The sequence below is a fragment of the Ptychodera flava genome, chromosome 10 (genome assembly GCF_041260155.1).
Source record: "Ptychodera flava strain L36383 chromosome 10, AS_Pfla_20210202, whole genome shotgun sequence".
NCBI lineage: Eukaryota > Metazoa > Hemichordata > Enteropneusta > Ptychoderidae > Ptychodera > Ptychodera flava.
Genome location: NC_091937.1, coordinates 44,213,339 through 44,234,890, shown reverse-complemented (window position 1 = coordinate 44,234,890; position 21,552 = coordinate 44,213,339). Strand labels below are relative to the sequence as shown.

Here is a 21,552-nt window from a genome sequence, read left to right as displayed (position 1 = left end):
AAGGCATACTCAGTGATTAAATTCATCATATTATAATAATATTATGCTATCTTTGGTTTTCTTTCTGCGTATAACCCAACTTCAGCCTCGCCTTTCCAACCACCAGAAAAACACGACCCGATTTACAGTAAAAATCAAACTGGCCCGATTTCACAATGACATTATCAGCTTATGAGCGTCGATCGACACCCGTGTATATCACTGCCCTTTCTGTACACGAAGGCAAAAAGCATTACACGCCCACCTCAAGATATCCACCAAACTTTGAAATCGTTCAACAATATCATCCTAAATTCGGAAACAATTTATCCACGATTTTACGATTGTAGCAGCATAACCTACTCAGCAGTTGGCCGGCCGTTGGGGCTTCGACCTGCACGGTGCAGTGCACGGTATCTATATCCTCGAGACGGTATATTCTAACAACAAACGCAAGATCAATAGTTTTCACATGTCCAGCAATGTCGTAATTTACACTGACGGGACAAAAAACTTCAAAATTGATATGGCATGGACGTTCTAACGTAAATGCACCATTCTGTGGAGGGTCTAGTCTAGTCTATCGCGTTTTCTTGCAAACAGCGTAACGGTACGCAGTCGGCAGGCCGGTGGGGCATCGACTTCCGGGTTCTACCTCCACGGTGCACGGTAACTATATCACCGAGAAGGTATTCTCACCACAAACGCAAAATCAGTAGTTTTTTACACTGACAGTTCAAAAAGCTTCAAAATTGATCGAGCATTGTCTATCGCATTTGCTTCGACCTCCGGGTTCAACCTGCACAGTGCACGGTATCTGTATCCCCGAGAGGACTTCCTCACCACAAACGCAAGATTGATAGTTTTCACAGGTCCACTACACTGACGACAAAAAAACTTCAAAATTGATCGAGCATAGACGTTCTAACGTGAATGCATTATTGTCTATCGCATTTCCATGTAGGCCAATACACACACACACGTACGCTCTAACTTTCATTTTATTATTATTTCATGTACACAACACTCTCGCGTTTCCTTCTCGAGGTAATTTCGTGGTGGCAATAGTGTGATCACGTGGTGTGACAAAATAGTTTTACGGAAGCTGTTGACAGTGTGATCACGTGGTGTGACAAAATAGTTTTACGGAAGCTGTTGACGGAAGTGACGTCACTTTTGCCTCTCCCAACTCTATAAGCTTCCTCAGTTACGTAACTTCGTCGCTAATAAAATGAAAAAATCGTAATAAAATTGCCGCTTGGCGGCCATATTGAATCGTATCACAAAACAAATCAACGTGCATATGTATGACCCCCGTCCCTCCATATGAAGTAATCCTTGTACCAAGTTTGAATGAAATCGCTCCAGGCATCTCTGAGATATCTGCGTGAATGGACGGACAGACATGACCAAACCTTTAAGTCTCCCCGGACGGTGTCCATGGGGACTAATAATGCAAAGATGGACACTTTGTCCCTTTCAATACTCAGCTGAAAAAAGTTGTAATTGAGTCCAATAAGTGCTTTGAATTTGTACAAAATTATCTGGAAATACCAATCAACGATTATGACTAATAAACGAAATACAACATTGCTAATCACTGTTTCAGGTTTGTTTTTGAAGGGGAAGTTCACCAAGGATGATTTTCACACATGTGCCAGCTTTGTGGTTACTTACCCGGAAAAGCTATTTTCACCATTTACAACTCGCACGATTTTTTACATAAACCGATAAAAATAGTGCAGGAAGTTGCCCATGTAATTTGCATCATGGGAAAAAAGCTACAGGCTTGGAGCGTGCATCATGTGATATGGATGGGACCATCTTAGGATGCGTATGGCTCTGCATTGTCCACTCACAGCAACATAGTAGTAAACAGCAACACAAAATCTGACAGTCTACGGATTGTTGTAAGTGATTCATGGTTAATGCAAGGATACTCAGTATTAACAAAAGTTATGTAAATACACACAGCCTGGTTTGAGCTTGGGTGAGTGGACATGCCATACCCATGGAAAGATGGTAACTTCCATATCATGTGATGCAATTGACACTTTGAATTGAAATATCCGGTCTTGCTCTGCTAAAGGTCTGGTCCAAAGACATTTTACTATTTGACATATCCAGTTGGCCAATGAATATTAATGTGGGGCAACTGCACAGCACACTGAATGTATGACCATCACTGACTGACAAGGTTATAGGACCATTTGCTAACTCCCTTGAGGGGAGTTTCTTGAATCAATGATTGTCCTATCTGGTAGCTTTTACTAATCCAATATTTATTTTGCAACAAATGAACAGACAAGGATGCTGTTCCTTTTCCAAGGAAATGAAAAATCAATTCTTTGTTTCAGTTTCAAGTAACTTTTGACTAAAACCAATAGAAGTAGTACGCTGTAGACAATTGTTCATGAACTCAAAGCATGCACATTGGCATATCCCTTATGAATGATTTTTGTTTCTGGTTGAAAAATATAAGAAGTTTCAACATGCTATTGCTTCTACAAAAGGTTTTAGACACATTGTCAAAAACTGTGATCCAGCATTTCAGCAAACCACACACTCTATATGGTAGTATTTTAATGTGTTACATTGAGTTTTTGCAGAATGAGTAAGATGTACAGAGTCAGCCCAAATACCAATTTACCTTCACCTAAGTACAATTCTACCTTCACCAAAGAGTCTTTCAACAATCTCTAAATGAATAAAAGAGTAAGACCTTTAAAGAGATTTTTGTCATAGTGTGTTATTTCACGAAAAGTAATGGACCCTAATAGTACATCTCTTGTCTGAAAATTGGGTATAATTTGAGAAACTGCAAACACCAAACTAAACATCAATCCTTGAAATCTTGATACAAAGCATTACACAACTACAATAACTAGAGTACTATTAAATATTTACTGACTCCAAAAAAAGATGTATCAACCCTACTGAGAGAAAATTGGATACTCTAGATTAATATATGAATTGAAATACTGTAAGCCTATACTATTGCCATGCCACTTAATGTTATACCAGAAGAACTACAGATATACTTGAAACAAACGCATTGCAGTTAACATTAACACCACCTCTACTATAGACTGATCATATACACTATACTTCAAAAAAATTCCATATTCACTAACAACTGATGATCTGTTTGTATAATAGTATACTTCACAAAAAACTCCTTATTAATTAATACCTCATAAAGTGCACTACAAAGTTGCTTAAACCTTAAACTTGTGCTTTTTTCTCTGTGGGTTCTACCTTTTAACACATATGCAAATATTTGTTTCAATATATTTAAATCAGTCAAATAGGAAGAGCAAACCCAGTGCTGATCTATTTTTACTTTAACTGTTGTTCAGTTTCATACATTTACCTAGCTATCAATTTTTGAACTTTGCATACTGGACAGCCTCAACTTCTAGACAACTGGCTTTCCAATGATAGCAGTTCTAGGATCCATCAAGTGCACGCTGGATTTGCTCTCTCCTTTGTACAGACTACAGTAACATACAAAGTAAATTACGTACCTACACCAATTACTATCTGTTTGAAATAACTAGATAAAGAAGAGCATTTTGCTTAAACAATCATGGTAGATGTAAACACACAGGGCATGAAGTAGTGACACGGACATGAAAGTCTAACAATTCTTACATTCTTGAATACTTTGCAACTTATTCATTATTATGCTAAAGTACTATTGTTGTTGAAGAAAATATATGTAATATAATGGAGAGTGGGGAAAAATATTGATGATAAAGGTCAAATACTGTCTATTTTTTAGCTTTTTACTTTTTATCAAATATTTTTTTAAACCTTTTGTAGATTTTTGGCTTGAAAATCTAAAAAAAAATCGATGTTCTGATATTCATGCATTAAATTACAGTTAAAGTGTGTTTAATACATTCATCTCATTTACCTCTCTAGAGGTTAAAGTAGCTGAATACAATTCTTGCATATAGCATATGCTCATCTATAAGACAAATCTGAATAACAATAACGTCATACCTATTTTTTCATGAGACAGTATTATCCAACTAACGTAACAAGCTGCAGATATAGCTCTATTTAAGATAAAGTAGATAATAGATGTGAGATGGTTTGTCCATGAAGGGAATACTAATGAACATAGGACATATTTAGAAATCTGGAGCAAATTTAAGAATATACTGTTGATTGTTTGGTTTTTTGGAGGAAAAGAGTCCAACCTTTGATCATTAACATACATCAGTGCTGGCCGGGACAGCTGGTGGCCCTGACGACAGACAACCATGGACAACAACCTATCTGATATGTTCATCTTTGCATAATGATTTTAAGTTTAATATTTTCACTTTACAGGGCTGGCGCTCATTGCAACCAATAATGCAGAGAAGAAACACAACTGTTCAAACATTCGCTTTTTCACGAAAAACTTCCCAGACAGTTTCCTCATCTGAAGAAATACTAAGTTATGTAACAACTACATTAATAAAGGTCAATGATGGATAGTACAATTCAAATCAAGCGTGAAGGAATTAAATGGACAACAGCATTGCTGATTACACTAAATTAAGGTAGCTACATACCAAATAGACACTTTCAGTTTTTATTTTTTTCTCAGTTATAGAAGTCCAAACCCCAATGAAGTATATATTTTCTGAAAGCCCTGATATTGGGAAATCCAGCCCTACACAGTACATAGTCATTTTTTGCATAATAGTCATGTGACAAGCGTTTTGCTCAACCTTCCAAAAATCGGGTTTTCATCCCTTTAGCGAATACAATGCATGATTTCCAGTTGAAATTTGTGCACTGACTAGCCCTGATAATGTCCTTCAAATCCTTGTCTGCTATATCCTTTATATGATTTTGATTTCATGTTATGCACTATTGAAGGTGTTAGACTAGGGTCCTTTTGAAGGAATTGTAATTGTTGTGCCATATAATTTGAATGGAGACTTGGAGAAAAAATCATAGACATGGATTTGAAGGGTATTGCTATGGCTTGTCAATGTTTAAATTTCAACTGGAAATCTTGCAGCATGTTCACTAAAGGGATGAAAAACCGATTTTTGGAAGATTCAACAAAATGCTTGTCATGTGACTATTAAGCAAATAATGACTGTGCACTCTGCATGGTTGGATTCCCCAATATCATATCAGGGCTTTCAGAAAAGATATTCTTTATGGGGGTTTGGGACTTCTATAATTGAGAAAAAAATTAAAATCTGACAGTGTCTATTTGGTATATAGCTACCTTAAATGCCTGCCCAAAACAATATGATCAAAGTAACCATTTTTGGAACAAAGTTGCCACAAAACCAATTTTTAACATCATTGCCCCATATATTGAAACTCTGACACAGCCACAAATACAAATCTCAAGATGTGTATAACCTACCCTTTTCAAAATCACAAAGATTTTATTTCTCCTCTTGATGGCAAATATTCAAAGTGCCAAAAGTGAACACAAAAACTTGAAAAAGGATGATTCCTGCAAAATTCACTTATGATGGCAACTATCTACTGCACATGTAGGTCTAGCCGCAACACTCACACAAATTTGTATTGACTAGGATTCTTACACATTATAAGAGTCTAGATCATATTAGAAAACTACATTACAACTACCTCAAAAAAGACAGCCAATGCGATTCAAGGTATTTATTCTTCAATTATTGACAGTGGCTCATTGACCAACCACAGTACATTTATCTTGAATTGATGAAGAAATCTAAACGGTGAAATTAAATACCTTTCCTTTTACTGAAGGAGGAAATAGCATTTGATTCTTCTCTGTGCTGTGTATGTAGTTTTCTACGTTTCCATACATTATATCTGAAAATATTTTCTTCATGATTACATTTGTCCCATAATGATAAATCTGAAGATGACTTACAGTGATGTTAACCATGTTTGATGGAAGGCAAGCTAGTTTGGTGAAGGGTTGAAGAAACAGCGATCATTAAATCTGTATTTTAGTATTACAATACTTCCCTTGCCTACAATAACACGACATGCTGATGCTGTTCTTTCTATTGGCACATCTCAAACCTTTCGTACAAGAGCTTTCTTCTACACAATGACAAATTTGCATTATAAACAGTGAATTACTGCAAATTCCAAAATGTTGATCAAATAGAAATTGTTAAGGTTATTTCAACAGCCACTCTTTACAGTAAAGGGTAGTGAATGGCTTTACAGATTCAACAGATAACAATGTTGAAATAAAACAACTATTAAATAATAAGCTCATGAGAAGGATGACATACCAACAAACAGTTGCTATTTTACTGGTCTTTCTAGATCTAATCCAAACGTTTTTACTGATTTCACAATCAACCCAGCAAATTTTGAAGAAATCATAATTGTTAGAATACACATTATTCTGCATAAGCCTAGTACATTGGTTAACAAGAGTATATATGACTGGATCATTAAATTGACATTGAAAATGCTTTTTCATAAACATGAAGATACATACATATATTGTATAGACAAAACAACAGGAAATGAAAACACTGTACTTGGATTATTTGGGATCCGCCATGAATGTACAATATTTTTTTCTCAGAAGAAAAGTTGTGGTATTAAATATAACACACACATGTCTTGTGAAAGGGAATTAGTGTAGGAAAGGTTTGAGATGTGGGATGGAAATTGTGACATCTCTGACCATACAATTCTGCAGGCTGAAAATGTTTCAATATGGAACAACATATTGTATTGGCATGTCAATTTCATCATGAAACATTTTCTTCAGGATTTATGGCCTTGCAGAACATGTTCTTGAAGTGTCCTTCAAGTTCACTAACACACATAGTTTTGCAGATATTGAACCTTTGAACCTGGTAATTGGAGGAATTGAGACCAGGTTTAAAGGTTTAATATCCCCTTTCAATTTGCATTCCCTTGGGCATGTTGAGAGTTTGCAAAAATACTTGCGTTTCAGATTTAAGACATGTATGTTCTGAGTGTGCTGCGAATGTTGTTTCTGCAGATGGGACATTTTCTCAAGGCAGCTGAACAAACTTCACATGTGACCAAGTGACCACATGGTTGAAACAGCATACAGACATCACGATCCATACAAACTTTGCAAGTCTTCTGATCTCGTAGTGTCTCCAGTTCACGCTGTAAGTCTTCTGGGGAATTTAAAGCTAATAGAGTCAAGAATATGAAATTGAGTTCAGATAACGCATATGTGTGGCAAAACTTGGAAGACTTTGAGGAGGCCTACAGAAACCTATAAAAATACCGCAATTATACGGTGTCGCTCAAATTTGATCAGAATTGGTATATACCAGTATGGGTACCAAAGATCAACAATAAATGCTGTTTCTATCTGTTCAGTGCAGGAAAATTCTACGTTGATGTTATGACAATGTTTTCTGCACAGTACAACCAGAAAAACAACAAGAAATATTTAAACCAGAAAAACAAGAATGACAAAAGTAATTAAGGTCTGAAACTTTAGGTACTGGAGGTCAACTTTAGCAACATGCATAGCAGAAAGAAAGCAAGCCCCTCTTAGTTTGACGGTCTTCCTCCCCTCTACTGATGGTCTTCCTCCCCTCTACTGTCTATGGTTTGAGCAGGTCTGTTAATATGTAACAGTTCATAAACAATGACAGGAAATGACTCAAGGTCAGTGGAGTTTGCCTGTTTCAAGTCACTGGCATGCAATCACTCCTGCACATTTGCAGGATTTCCCTTTTTCTTACCTCATTTGCACATTTTTGACACTGACGTGTTCTTTTGAACAAATTCATATCTCAACCCATGCATCTACCTGTACACCAAATACTGAGATGGTAGCTTTGGCGGTATGGGAGCCTTTGCGTGTGACGGACATACATCCGCACATACATACCCACAAATATACAGACATACAGACGCCACCGACTCATCATATGAGCTCTTTTTGGTATTTATATACAAAACCAATATGAGCTAAATATATACAATAGACATGTGAATTGTAGAAACGGGAATTTTATATGTAATGAAATTATAGGGCCAATGTAAGAACCTCACAAACGCAGTGGTTGTATTATGGCACTACATGTAATGGCCCTGCTTGGAAGAAGAACATGTACATGGAAGATTGACATTGCATCATGTGTACCCTACATCGTACTGTATACAGATACTGTGTATAGTGTGGAAAGACCAACATACAACAGAAAGTGGTATATAATAAATTATTCATTAATTTGATTAGTCTTTAGATTCTTGATAAGATCCCTAAAATGTTTCATTAATCAGGAGTGTTGGGAAAAAGACTGTGACACAGATCTGAAATGAATCATACACTCTTGTTTTCTATTAGTACATGGAATATAAACTTGAAGTCTTTGTTACTATATTCCATCTAGCCATTATCTTTCATTATCTGAAATAAACTTTTCATGTACTATGTACTTGTTTGGTTGGAAACAATGAGCCAAAATCAGTAAAGACAGAGGATACAAATTTTACCTGATGCTGATGATGACATTTCACTGTTGGATCTAAATGGGTCTGCTGCAGCACCATCACCAGGTTTCTCATCTTCTTGATCATCCTCCTCATCATCACTTTGGGCATCGGAATGCGATCTATTACGAGACAACTTTTCCTCTTCATCCCACACAGCAAGTAACAAATCATGAGTGGTGCGGAAACTCTCACCACTTTGATTGATTCGTCTCTTCACCACTTTCTTTACCAGCTCTTTTCCATAACCCATATCCAGAACTACTTGCACCAGGTCAGTCCTCATGACATCATTAACTTGGGGTCGGCCTGATGATGAGATTGTGACACTTAAAGCACGCTTGTCGTTGCACTGTGACCACGCACTGTGTTTGTTAATAAACATGAGTCTAAGATATTGCCCACAAACCCTGTGATTACAGAAGACCGTTTTGCTTTAAGCAAAATTGAAGCAGTCCTCAGATGCAGGTGACAGCAACTGAAGACCCTAGGTCCTGCAATTGTACCGTAGTGGAGTTAGCGCACATAAGACAGGATGTGAAGCATGTCCATGCAGGGAGTTTGAGGAGTTCTGCAAAATGGCATGCACTTTTGGAAAGCGACGACTGTGTTCAAACATAGCTGTACACACAGGCATTCGACTTAATGCAAGCAAACCATCACTGATGCAACCAGCAAGACTGGTTGCATCAGTGACGGCCCACCTGCACCGAGTCAAATGCCCTTGGCTGTACAGGTTATGTCTCTGCGTCACTCTCATGTAAGCTTGTCGATGCGAAGGCCTATTATTCAAATTTAAGAGGCCCATATCAGCGATGTCAAAGCTCCCATGGACAATAATTAAAGTGCTAACAAGGGGGAACACCCTCACAAGCAAGTGCAGCTCGACGACAACTGCACTTTAATTAAAAATTTCACAAGAACGTTCAGCATGGCACATTTATTAGAGAAATGATATCAGATATCATCTATAACATTAGAATTTAACTTTTTCCACCCATAACCCTAAAATTGTTTCATGTTTGGTGCAACTTGTGTACACAGATGTCCACATATCCTTCTTTCTACAATTTGATGGTGCTCTTTTCTGTGCTGCACTGTATCCTAAAATTGTAGGCATGTGTAGATTTTTGAATACACAAATGCATTGTTGTGACTATGATTTCAGAACTATATGTCCACTTCTATTAAACATACAAATTCCAAACTGTTGGTATTTGCCTTCATGAAAAATGTGGAAGAGCATAAAGATTTGAGATACAGTAATTTGTATTTACCTTGTCCTCTGCCTGAAGCCTGAAATACAAGGAAGCAATAAAACAAAACGTTTGTCAGGAATATTAAATGACTATCACATTTTCATCTACCACACAAACACTTTGAATCTTTACCAAAAATGCAGCATTGCAATTCTCGCTACCTTAAATAACTCCTGCCTTGAGCAAGGGGTCGAATTGTATGATATTGAAATGCATTGTGTGAAAAAGTTGACTTCTTGCCACAGCAAGTATTTGAGATAGTAATCTGATAATTACTTTTAACACAAATGCAATTGTATTCATGGCAAAAAGTTCTGTTTGTTTGTAAAACTAGCTAAACTCGTGCATCTTTTCATCTTTTTAAGCATTTCTGGTATGAAATTATTGTGTAACAAGTCATTGTTGATGGCACAGTCCCCCCACTTATGGGTACTTTGATTACAAGTTCTTGCAGAGTATAGAGTCCTGTTTATTAATTGGGTCCGCCTTGACAATGTCAATGAGAACTAACAAAACCTTTCTTTGACCATTCTGTAATCTTATGTGTTTTACCTGCAAAATTCTGTCATTATGACATACTGATAAAAGGTGTACATGTAGGTCAAAAGGCAAAAATGTTGTAATGTTGGTATTACTTTATCTTCACTCTTTGTTTCAATGTTGGTATTGCTTAATGTTTTGGGTCTCATTATTTTGAAACTTTCATGGACAGTATATCACTACTGTAATGTGATTGATGGTCAACAGAAATGTAAACTAAATTAATTAATTAAATCAGAAAACACAATTGCTCATTTTCAAACTATCTGAATTTCTGTTTGGGAGAAAAATTTACATCTCTCCATCATCAGGCCCTTGTTTGTTGGATAGACTTCCAAAAAGGTGACCTTGACAGTGGCAGAAAGTCCTCTAATCAGTCTGGCAAAACAAAGTGTACGAAGTTATTTTGCACACTGGAAAAGCAACCTGGCAGCCGATAGAGCTCCGCTGTGTTCTGCAGAGACTTACTATTTGTGACACATGTGTTGATGAAGAAGGGGGAAATCTTTGATACCTCATTTCAGGATGACCTGACCAAAAATGGCAAAAATAGCTGCAAAGATACATAAGAAGATTTCAAAATACCTTATTAGGATAACCCCTAGGAACCTGTATACTACATATCAAAGCTATCATATGAATGGTTTTTGGAGAAACAAAATTTTTGACCAAAAATGGCAAAAATTGCCCCAAAAATACAAAATTGCAGATTTCATCATAACTTCAATATATCACATTTTGATCATCCATATGAACCTATATACAAAATATAAAAGCTATCAGACAAGCAGTTTTGGTAAAAAAAAGTTTTTGACCCTACATGACAAAAATTGTTTTAGAAATACAAAATTACATATTTCTGCACAATTTGAAAAAATTTGAAATAGGTCATCCCTAGGGACCTATATCCCAAATATCAAAGCTGTCTGACCTGTAGTTTTGAAAGATATTTTTACAAATTTGCATAGTTTCATCACAATTTGAACACATCTGATTAAGGTCATCCCTGGGGATGTGTACTCCCACTATTAAAGGAATCAGACTTGCCGTTTTGAAGAAGCTTGGAATGTCAAAAGTTGATGAACGACGCATGACTGAAGACGAAGGCCAGACGACAGACAACGGACGATAGATCCACCTATTAGATAAGCTCCACATTGCATAGCTAAAAATATGGTTGTAAATCATGTAAATCAGTTGAACAGACCTGTGGATTTGAACTTGGTACACGGGGATATCTAGAAGTCACATAATTGACAAAGGCACTTCCCCTCTCCGTCAAAATGTATTCACATTTTGGAAACCATCTTGCGTGTTCAGTCCAAGGTTCATCTGCTGGTTCCCAATTTCTAAGTCCACCATCACAATGAAAGCACTTGACGTTGTCTTTGATTCCTGCATCAATCAAAAGTTGCACCTTAAATTACACACCTTAATATTAAAAGAAACAGGTCTAAAAAAATTTTAAAAATCGGTGTTGTGCATGATTTGATTATAAACACTTCTTTCCTTTTGTCACAATTTCCTTTTAAATAATCGTATGGAACTAAAATATTTACAGAGATTGCCAGTGTGGAAGATCACTGCCAAAATTTCAACAATCTTGCACTGTAGTGTATTGCACTATCTTTCTTTAGTTGGAGGACGCAGAAAAGTGGTTTTAGGACCGTAGTTCCTTTTCTAGGTGAGTAAGTACAGCAGGTTGCCCGTTCAAATACTCTGGAAAAGAAACTAATTTTACATCTCAAGAGGCAAATACATTTATGTACAATGTTGGCCTCTAAGCCAATTTGATGCACCATAATGCAAATAAATTGCCTGTAATGCAAGCAAATTTTTGGTTCACATGTAACATTGGTTACATTAAATGGTTTACATGGCTTGATACAAAGGAATTTCCATAGTTCCTCAGACTGATGCAAAGTTTCTGGAAATCAATGTTTCTTACAGGGCACACTGACAATAACTATATTTTTCAAACCCTGAACTTCTCTCCCCTTGATTCTATCTTTCTCCTGTGTTTCTCCTGCATACATCCTGAGAGATATGGCCAAACATGATGCTGCAGCATGGTCCTCTTGACTTATCCAACCAATTAAACAACTTGGCAACCAATCAAAATGCTACAAATCTATTCTACCCACTGTTAGAACCATGCAAAGTACCGTTAATATTTGTCCCTTGGTAAACAATAGGTGCAGCAGCAAACCAATACTTTTCATTCTATATTTGACACCAAACATAAAATTAATCTTTTCTCTTCCTTACCAGTGTAGTAAAATCCAGCTCTGCATAATTCATGTGATGATACAATATCAGAAGAAGGCCAATGGTTGAAAGTAGCCATGCGTTTATCCTCATCAGCATATTCAGGATGTCTGTGCTGACTCTGGGTTTGAGATCTTTGCGGGGCGGCAGGTGTTACTTGCACCATAAACATTCCGTGGTGGTTGATTTTGCTGCTGGTTCTGAAAATTCTCCACCCTGTTTGGATCTCGTGAAGTCTGCTTGACTGGAGTATCATCAACAATGCCCTGCCTTGTCACCAATCTCATCGGCTCATTTCCGACATCTTCCCCTCTAACAAACGGACACGATGGAAAGTATTTCCTGTGTTCATTCATTGCTGAGTCACCAGGCCGCCAGTTCTTCAAAATACCATAGCAACAAAAACACTGCACTCTGTCATCTGATCCACAGTAGTAAAATCCTGCCTTTGCCAAATCTTCTGGTAAAACGGGTGCATTCTTTGGCCAGTAGATGAAAGTTAATAATCTTTTGTATTCACTTTTAAGGACTCTGTTAGCTTCTTTGAACTGAGGATCATCTTCCACATTAAAAATTGAGCTGTCATCATCATCCTCGTCGTCATCATCATTCTGCTTTTTTTTACCTTTTTTCTTCTTCCCTTTCTTTTTCTTTCCCTTTTTACCCCCTGTATTTTCCTTGGCATCACCCTTCCCCTTGTCATCATCCTCATTTTCTTTTTGAGATGAGCTAACATTAAGATGTGCAAATCTGCTCATATCTTTAATCAGTGGATCATTTCTACTATCAGTACCTTTGACAAATGCACAATCTGGAGATAATGATTTGTGTTCTCCCATGGCTGTATCTCCATATTCCCAGTCTTTAAATGATTCTTTACATGAAAAACACTCCACTATATCATCTTTTCCTGTATAAAAAAGGCCTGCTCTAGCTAATGCACTGGGATTTACTGGCACTGAATGTGGCCAGGACTTGTAAGATGCCAATCTCACAGCTTCTGATGCCATGTCAGCAACAAATTTAAATTCAGCAGCTCCATTCATAGAAGTGGATGTTTCACCCTCTTTCTCCTCACTACCTCCAACTGCCCCCCAAATCATTTCATTGCCACTACCAATTTGCAGAGCATCTTCTGAGTTATACCCATCAGCATTTGACAAAATCATCGCATCATCATCTCCAATATGAGTATCTGATGAATGACCAGAACGTAAAAGTTGACAGGTTTCCTTTCCTCCCTCTTGATCCATAATTGTATGTTTTTAACTATATGTATGATGCTTTAGAATGAGACTTGTGATTTGTAAGATAAAACAAGCTTGTGAAAAACAGCAGAAGTATTGGAGATACAATTTGACTGAGTTAAATCCTAATAATATAATGTTGAGTAATACCTTGTACTGTATGCCTTACAAAGCTAACAACAAACAAATAATGACAATCCCTTCGATATCAATAGTTCACTGCGGGGTGATGTGTTCAAATAACAAACACTATCACACCCCAGTGGTCAAATTGCAGAAGAAACACCCTAGGTCAATGTACACACTAACATCAACCACCCAGATTCTCCAACCTGATGAGAGAAATGGAACAAAAAAAAGGAGAGTGTATGAGTTTAAATTGATGAAATTCTTTTCAATTCCACATACCTATGAATATGAATCTGTGAATATGATTTCCTATGACTGGTGTCAAAAAACTTAATTTTGCTCAATATTTCATTGGTGCTGCAGCAGCAAAGGGTAAGTGAAAGTGAGTTCATTCACAAGATTGGTTAGAAATTAACAGAGCAAAACTAGCCATTGACATGACTACAAATATTTTGATGGTTGACTCACATTGAAGCCACCACAAATACTTACTTTCTTATCTTGAGAAACTTCAAACACCTTCTTTGGGATTTTTAATGAAATCTGTACAACTGGTAGCAGTGTGAAAACTCTGATTCCCTGTTTCGTGACCAATATCAAGAAAAGGACCTACGAAATTTGAAAAACAGCAAATGTAATTTCAAATGCACAAGGTCAACTTCGTTCATTCATGTTCCATCCACACCAAAATTTCTTAATGCATTAGTTCAGCAACACTCAGAAGAGTACTTCAGTAGTAATCATAGTCAGAAATTGATCTGTTCATTTAAAAAAAGTGTCAATGACGTAGTTTTCCAGTGTGTTAAAAGGTCAGGTAATTGGTTGTAGTTGCAGTAGTTGGCAAATAGTTGATGATGCAGCCGCTGAGGAGGGATATGGACCTAAAGAACCCAAAGAATATCTAAATATATGAATGATCAATCAGAAAAATTTTAAGCTACAGTAAACTGCCAAAAGACAGTTTAAAGTGTAAGTCCCGCTGTATTTAGAGGCTTTTTTTTGTTTGACTTGGGGCCTATACTGTAGTTCTGGTTGTGAAATTGGTATTGATTATTTACACACAAACTGAAACTTATTTGAGTGGTTTTCAGACAGTTGTGTTATTTTGACAAAAAGCAAGGGACAAGTTACACGTTTTGACTTCGATCATGGTGACATTTTCCAAAATTGCTGAGCTTGCGCCGTTCTGGCATAAGTGGCTGTGACGTCAATAATAATAGAATGCACGATGGCAACCTAGTGCGTCAGCTATGGTGATAGTGATAATTTCATGAGCAGAATCACTGCAACTGACAATGTCATCGTCACCGAAGAATTCAATGTTAACTGGCATTACATAGATGCTCTTCTTAATTTACAGGCCTGTAGATTTTAACGATATGGCCCTCAACATAAATGAGAACTGTAGCCGAACTCTTGTTGACCATTAATGATAAGCCCACCACAGTCGAACACACTTGTGCACTGCTGCACTCACAACACAAGCTACCAAATTAAAGCTGCAAGCAGCGTTGGCGGGGCCCAAGCGGTTGCCATGGTTGAAAGTACTTGCACTGATGATACTATGTGCAAATTTTGAGCTTTCATGTGTCTCATGTGTAGAGAAATCTTTTGACTAGTTGTTAACACATGTGAAAATTACCTTTAAAAGCTCACGCATCTCAATTCTCATTTAAAATGATTTTGAAAAGTATGCTTGATAGAGAGAGGCGAACCAGTATTTTAAGTAAAATTGATGTATACCATCATAGCTGACTCTAGAAATTTACCATGTGTCCTATGTGTTGACAAATCCTTGGACTAGTTGTTAAAAGTGAAAATTACCTATCAAAGATCATTTTTCTCATTTCCCATTTAAATGATTTGGAAAAGTATGTATCATAGACAAACGGGAAATAGCATTACAATAAATTTCCTACTGATTGTGTGGTCACTTGCCAGCCATACAGACTGATGTGATGACAAGAAAAATAAAAGTTTGTCTCACATCCTCGCGCGCGTGAATTCAGACCCGCAGCGTCAACTTTTTTACTGCTCACGAGGAAATAAATAAAAAAAAATAAACGCAAAAAATACGCGACGATAGTGCATGTATAAAACAGAACCGCAAACAAAATAACTAACATTCCATTCAGAACTGTACACTTAATATCACTCTTATATTACGCTGTCAAAACTGTGCATTGCTGCACTAAAAGTCAACCCGCAGAACTGGTGCTATACAAAAGGAATAAAAGCAACACTGCTATGTATTTATCTCTGCGTGCATTCCTATGTTGTTGTCATATTTTTTCCGCGTGGTTGATTGAAGAATAAAAAAAACTGACAGTAAGAAACCCCACGTCAACGATAATTTTTGAAATATGTCTAGGATGAGAAACACAACTTTTTATTTTTCTTGGCCCTAATAATTGTTTTGATGACCTGTACACTATGTTTGGGTAGAACAAAAAGGTGTTCTTTCAAAACCTGAAAATTCCTAATATTAAAGGTATACAGTCACCTGTAATCTAAATATGCCCATATATGGTCAAAGGGTCGTTCCTTGGTATTAAAATGCCCATGTGAGGGCAGTTTTTAAAAAGCTACCACCCGCTTAAAATCTGTGATTGGTTAGATTTTCTCTATCCATGGTAACTGTGGCAAAATTGGAACATGTGACAGTATACCTTTAAACTGTAAAAGTTACTGGCAATAAAAAAAGTATGGAGTTGTCACTCAGAAAACAAGTGCTAAACATCTCGGTAAAAGGTGAAACTACTGTCTCTTTCATACAATTACAATTTTTGCAGTAAGAAGATTGGGTAGGTGAACAAATCATAACAGCCTTGAGTAAAAAGCGTCCTTTTTAAGTGTCAAATAATACTAGTCCTGAGCACTGTTTCTGTTGAGTTAAATGCTCCCTTAGCTGTAACTTTAAAGGCTATTTATTCTGAATTCTGTGTATCAACTACTTTTTAGCTGACTTTCAAAGGCACTGATTTCGATATCAGGTTTGTTACTAAATATAGCTGTGCACATGACATCAGACACCACTGCCTGAAATTCAAACACATTTGTTGTTGCACATATGGTCGTTGTTTATGTCTGAGCCATAAATTCATATTAATTAGTGTGACTTTTTGTATGCATTATAACACTGGCAGGTTTTATTTTCATCGTTCTTGCGGAAAATGCGGACAAATATTTATTTTTGCACATTAATAAAAGAAAAATGACGTTCAGTGATCAGCACTATTGCATACTAAAATGCCAAATATTCTGCTTGTTAAGACAGCCAATGCCAAATGGCAATTGTTATTTTTGAAAACTGAATTCTTATCCGGACTTATAAAATGACTCAATCGTTTTGTAGCAGAAAAAATGTTCAAAGTAAGAGCAACTTCAACTGCGTACGAACTATTTGGAGCATTCAACAATGAACATTTCACCGACGGTACCTGCTTGCCCCAATGCAGATCCAATAGTGAGACAGAACCAATATCTATCACTTCAAATGTCTTTTCACGCACTTCCGCCGTCTTGAAAGCTTTGAGAGAGAATCAACTTGTGAAACGGTCGATTGATCTTCATTTACAGTACACTACAGTCTGCTACAACAGGAGGTGCACATGTACACTTTACATACAGTAATAGATGTACCCCTTTATGATAGGTAATCTGATTTGTACTGAAACGATCGTATAAGATTCGCGTTTTTGCGACATTTAAGTAAACTGCTGCCTCATTGCAAACAAAGGAAGTGCACAACGCGACTTATTTTTGAGCAGACGATCTGTTTGTTTTTCAGATTTCGTCCGAAATCCTGCCTGCACGCGGACTGCAAACAAAGAATTTATTTTACGTGGCTTAATGTAGAGTGTTTGGATTAACACACAAGGGAAGTACTTTGTTTGTGTACCGTCTATTTACTGTCTGTTTTGTGCTGTTTTGTGTCTATGTTTACAACTATTGTCTTACGAATTCTGACCCAATGTCTTTGGAGTATGGATTGGTATGATTTCGATTATTTTACTCATGTAGTTGATTGTTGAGACTGAAGTTAGGTACGAAAGCACTCTGGCCGAACAAACCATGATACAATATATGCAGACGGATGTCAATCTGTTTTTTATGGACACACGTTGATAAACATGGAGTGGAATGTCGTGTAGACGTTTGTTTCTGTCAAAGACAAATTTAACCCTTAGAAAATGCATGCCTTTCAATTTTACACTGCATAACCTTGAAATCAAATTGAAAACACTAGAAATACATTGAGTATTTGGATAGAATACACAAAGGAAGTGCCAAATTACTTATTAACTGAGCGTAGAGACTGAAGTTAATTAGCATGAATATGTTGTGTGGTTTCCATTACTCAGTGCATATGACAAAATAAAAACTAGTATTCGATAGACACTTCTGTCTCACACAAATGTCGTACTGCTTCACAGAAAAACTGATCAGCATCCGTTTGCATTGATTGTATCATGTTTCGTCTACCCGAAGGAAGTGTTGACGTATTAACCGAGAGCAAACTGTTTAGATCTCATCAACATGATAAGTATTTCGGCACCTCAGTTGTGTGTTCTATCCAAACACTCAAATGAGTCGGTTCGTTTATCTACAGTGTTATCTACAAAACTTGTGTGCGACGTACAAATTAGTAAACGTATAATGTATACGCCATTGTCCATCCTGAGAGGCTGTAGCTGTATGGAGATTGGGGCAGCCACTTTTGGATAGAAGAGGCCGGGATTAGGGTTCGCATGACTGCTGGCTCAAGTTGTCAGCGGCCATTGCAGTGCAGTCTGCCCTGCCCGCCTTTTCAGTTTGAAAGAAAAAATACGGCTGTATTCAAAAATCTCTATAGAATATATGTAATATAAAATATAAAATATAGAGTTTAAAATCGGTTGACAAACTTTGATTCAGCACTGTGAAAAATCTAAGGCTCTTTTCACAAATCTGAGACACTGTTTTGTAGCCAGTATTCTCAAATGCAATTACTCGATAACATCTAGACAACAGCCCCATTCAGCTCTGACTTAAACTTTTTCACGTCAGTTTACCAAATTTCTTTACACTTTCACTAAAATCTTCACGACAATTCATCGCCCATTAATTTTCTTGATCAAAACAAAAAAATTCATAGCTTTCAGGTGATATGTAATACTTGGGTAGAAATACACAACTTGACGGCAAAATTCACGATTGAAAAGAAGTCATCACAAAGCTACCTTAAAGTTGACATAGTGTAAATATCAGGCACACTTATCGCCTACATCTATTGAGCCTGAGGCCGGGCGGCTCAGCTGCACCCTGGCCATGGAGTGATCAGCTATGCTTCCGCAGGTTTTTTCTTGATTAATGTCCATAAAGCACAGCGTTTATTGTTTTTTGTAATGGCGACGAACTTCTTAAAGAAGCTGAACTATTTGGGGGAAGACTTAGTCGGGCAGAAGGGAACAGATGACGACAATACAACTGCTTCGTCAACAGTATGAAACTTCTTTGATACACATTGTGTCACTGTTACAGATTATGCATGATTATGATACAAAAACATAATCACTATGTAAATTTTATTTAGGAATAAGTTCGATATCTCAAAACATTAGTAATTATACAGTCACACATACATGAGATGTAGTACTTTTAATTTTTATTAACAATTATTTTCGTATTAAAAGTGTCTGTATGGGCGTTCAGTCCTGGTGGATGTAAACAGGGCCATACCTCTATGGGCCTGGATCCCCTCTTCATGTTTTGGGCGACCTGAGTCTTGCTGCTGTTCTCGCTCTTGTCCACAGTTGATGGTAATACAAGCGAACGCTTTCTGGTGACAATGGTCGTACTGGTACGGCATTTTGACCATAGAATGGATGGAGTAGCGCCAGGAACTAAATTCTACCTTACCATACATCTGGCATTCGAACCGTGTGTATTCAACGTAAAGTCACATGGCCAAGGCATGGCATTCGAGGGATTCGAAAATGGGCACATCAGAAAATCCTTGTCTGAATGCCCTCTTTCTGACCCTTTCTAGTAATTTTGACAAATGCTACTACGGCGTCCTAAAATGCATGTTAAACTGGCAATGGCTGCGGTTACTTCAGCCATCAAAAGTGTAACTTTTCACCATGTTGAAGCTACAGCAGTGATGGACACGCTCAATCGTACGTTCAATTAGTTACGTCATTTCCAACGGTAAGGCCTGTGAATTCCAGAGCGAGCCAAATGGCAGCCAACTTCACAATTGCACAAAATATTGCATTTTAACTGCGTTGTTTTCTTGGATGATGTGTTTATTTGGTAAAGTAGGGATGGCAAAATCATATAGCATGGTTCATTTTAAACATAGTTAAACTTTGAACTTGTGCAGACTGACACTTTAATGCGGAAGAAGTTAAATTATGCATAACAATCTGGAAATAATAATGATGCACTTCCTTGCTGACCTGAGTGCATGAGAAATGCACAACCTGGCATCTGTAAATTAAATGTATACGAAGTGAACATTTTAAGTCACAATTAAATTGTTTTTTTACTGCAATTTCCAAAGAGGGCTTTGAAAATGATGAAAATGCTTCTCTGGTCAAAATCGAATCAGTCATTCAAAGGTTAAGAAGATTTTTGTGTTTATAAAACCTCATGGCCAATAATGGTTCTACTCCGGAATAAAAAGGACGCGATGCGTAAGGCGTTCTACATACTCAGTACGCCCAAATAATCACGTGATGCCGGTACAAACAAACCAACATGTGTACTGAACGCGTATGGAAATACACGTACGTCTGTGCGCGTTTGCGCACATGGCTTTGTTTGTACCGTGGTCGATTCGAATTCCGGGTTTGGCCTATTGTCATAGTATTGAAAAAAAATTAAAGGTGATGAAATTACTCTTTTTATGGTCATGTTTTTCCTGAAATACACGACCCTGTAAAGAATAAAATGCTAAAAGTGTTTCAAAGTAACTTCTTTTCAAAAAATAATTTAACCTGTGACCAAAGGAAATTTATTCTTTGAGGACATGACATCGACTGTCATGCTTCTTGTAATTTTTATTGGCAATATTTAGCACTAAGTAAAGTAGTTATATTCGAGTACACCTAATCAGACAGCCTAAGAGGTCACTTCAATTTACTTGATTGGCGCGGCAATCGGCTATACGTGTATCATGTGAAGCTGTGACATCAACATTGAGCGGTGATCGTGAACCGTTAAAAAGTGTTGGCAAAACAAAACATCAAATGGCTAGACTTTGGGAGAGAGAGAGAGAGAGAAAAACAGAAAAAGAGAGAGAGAGAGAGAGAGAGAGAGAGAGAAGAGAGAGGAGGGGGAGGGGTGGTTTATGTAGTAGCGAACTGATCATGGTCTTTAGGATGGATGGATGCAGTGTTGGTTTACACATTTGCGCTGCACAGATATCGGAAAATGTTCAGATGCTTTCCCAAAATGTGACTTATTTTATAACAAGAGCAGAACAAAACCAAAAGTATTGCAGTTACTCTTCAGATGTTTGATTCGCAAATTTTCTAAAGTTACATTATACTTACAGAAAATGGTCGCCGTAGTCTTCTGTTAAAAAAATATGTTCTTCGACACCACGTTACTTATGATCGGTGATGTCACATTCTATTATTTTTATAAAATATAGATGAATGCACCATGGTGTTAATTCCGAT

At 37.1% G+C, this 21,552-nt stretch overlaps 1 protein-coding gene across 1 annotated transcript in view; it reads right to left on the bottom strand.

Moving 5' to 3' along the window:
• Positions 1–2,244: 2,244 nt before the first annotated feature.
• Positions 2,245–21,552, bottom strand: part of LOC139142926 (baculoviral IAP repeat-containing protein 7-like) — a 61,093-nt gene continuing 41,785 nt past the window's right edge. Inside the window, exons 2-8 of the mRNA XM_070713123.1 lie at positions 14,375–14,491; positions 12,677–14,085; positions 12,507–12,627; positions 11,446–11,633; positions 9,717–9,735; positions 8,443–8,748; positions 2,245–7,121 (exon numbers count right to left, since the gene is read on the bottom strand). Coding sequence (XP_070569224.1) covers positions 6,916–7,121; positions 8,443–8,748; positions 9,717–9,735; positions 11,446–11,633; positions 12,507–12,627; positions 12,677–13,759 — 1,923 coding nt within the window. The 5' untranslated portion in view covers positions 13,760–14,085; positions 14,375–14,491 and the 3' untranslated portion in view covers positions 2,245–6,915. The remainder of the gene's footprint in view (positions 7,122–8,442; positions 8,749–9,716; positions 9,736–11,445; positions 11,634–12,506; positions 12,628–12,676; positions 14,086–14,374; positions 14,492–21,552) is intronic.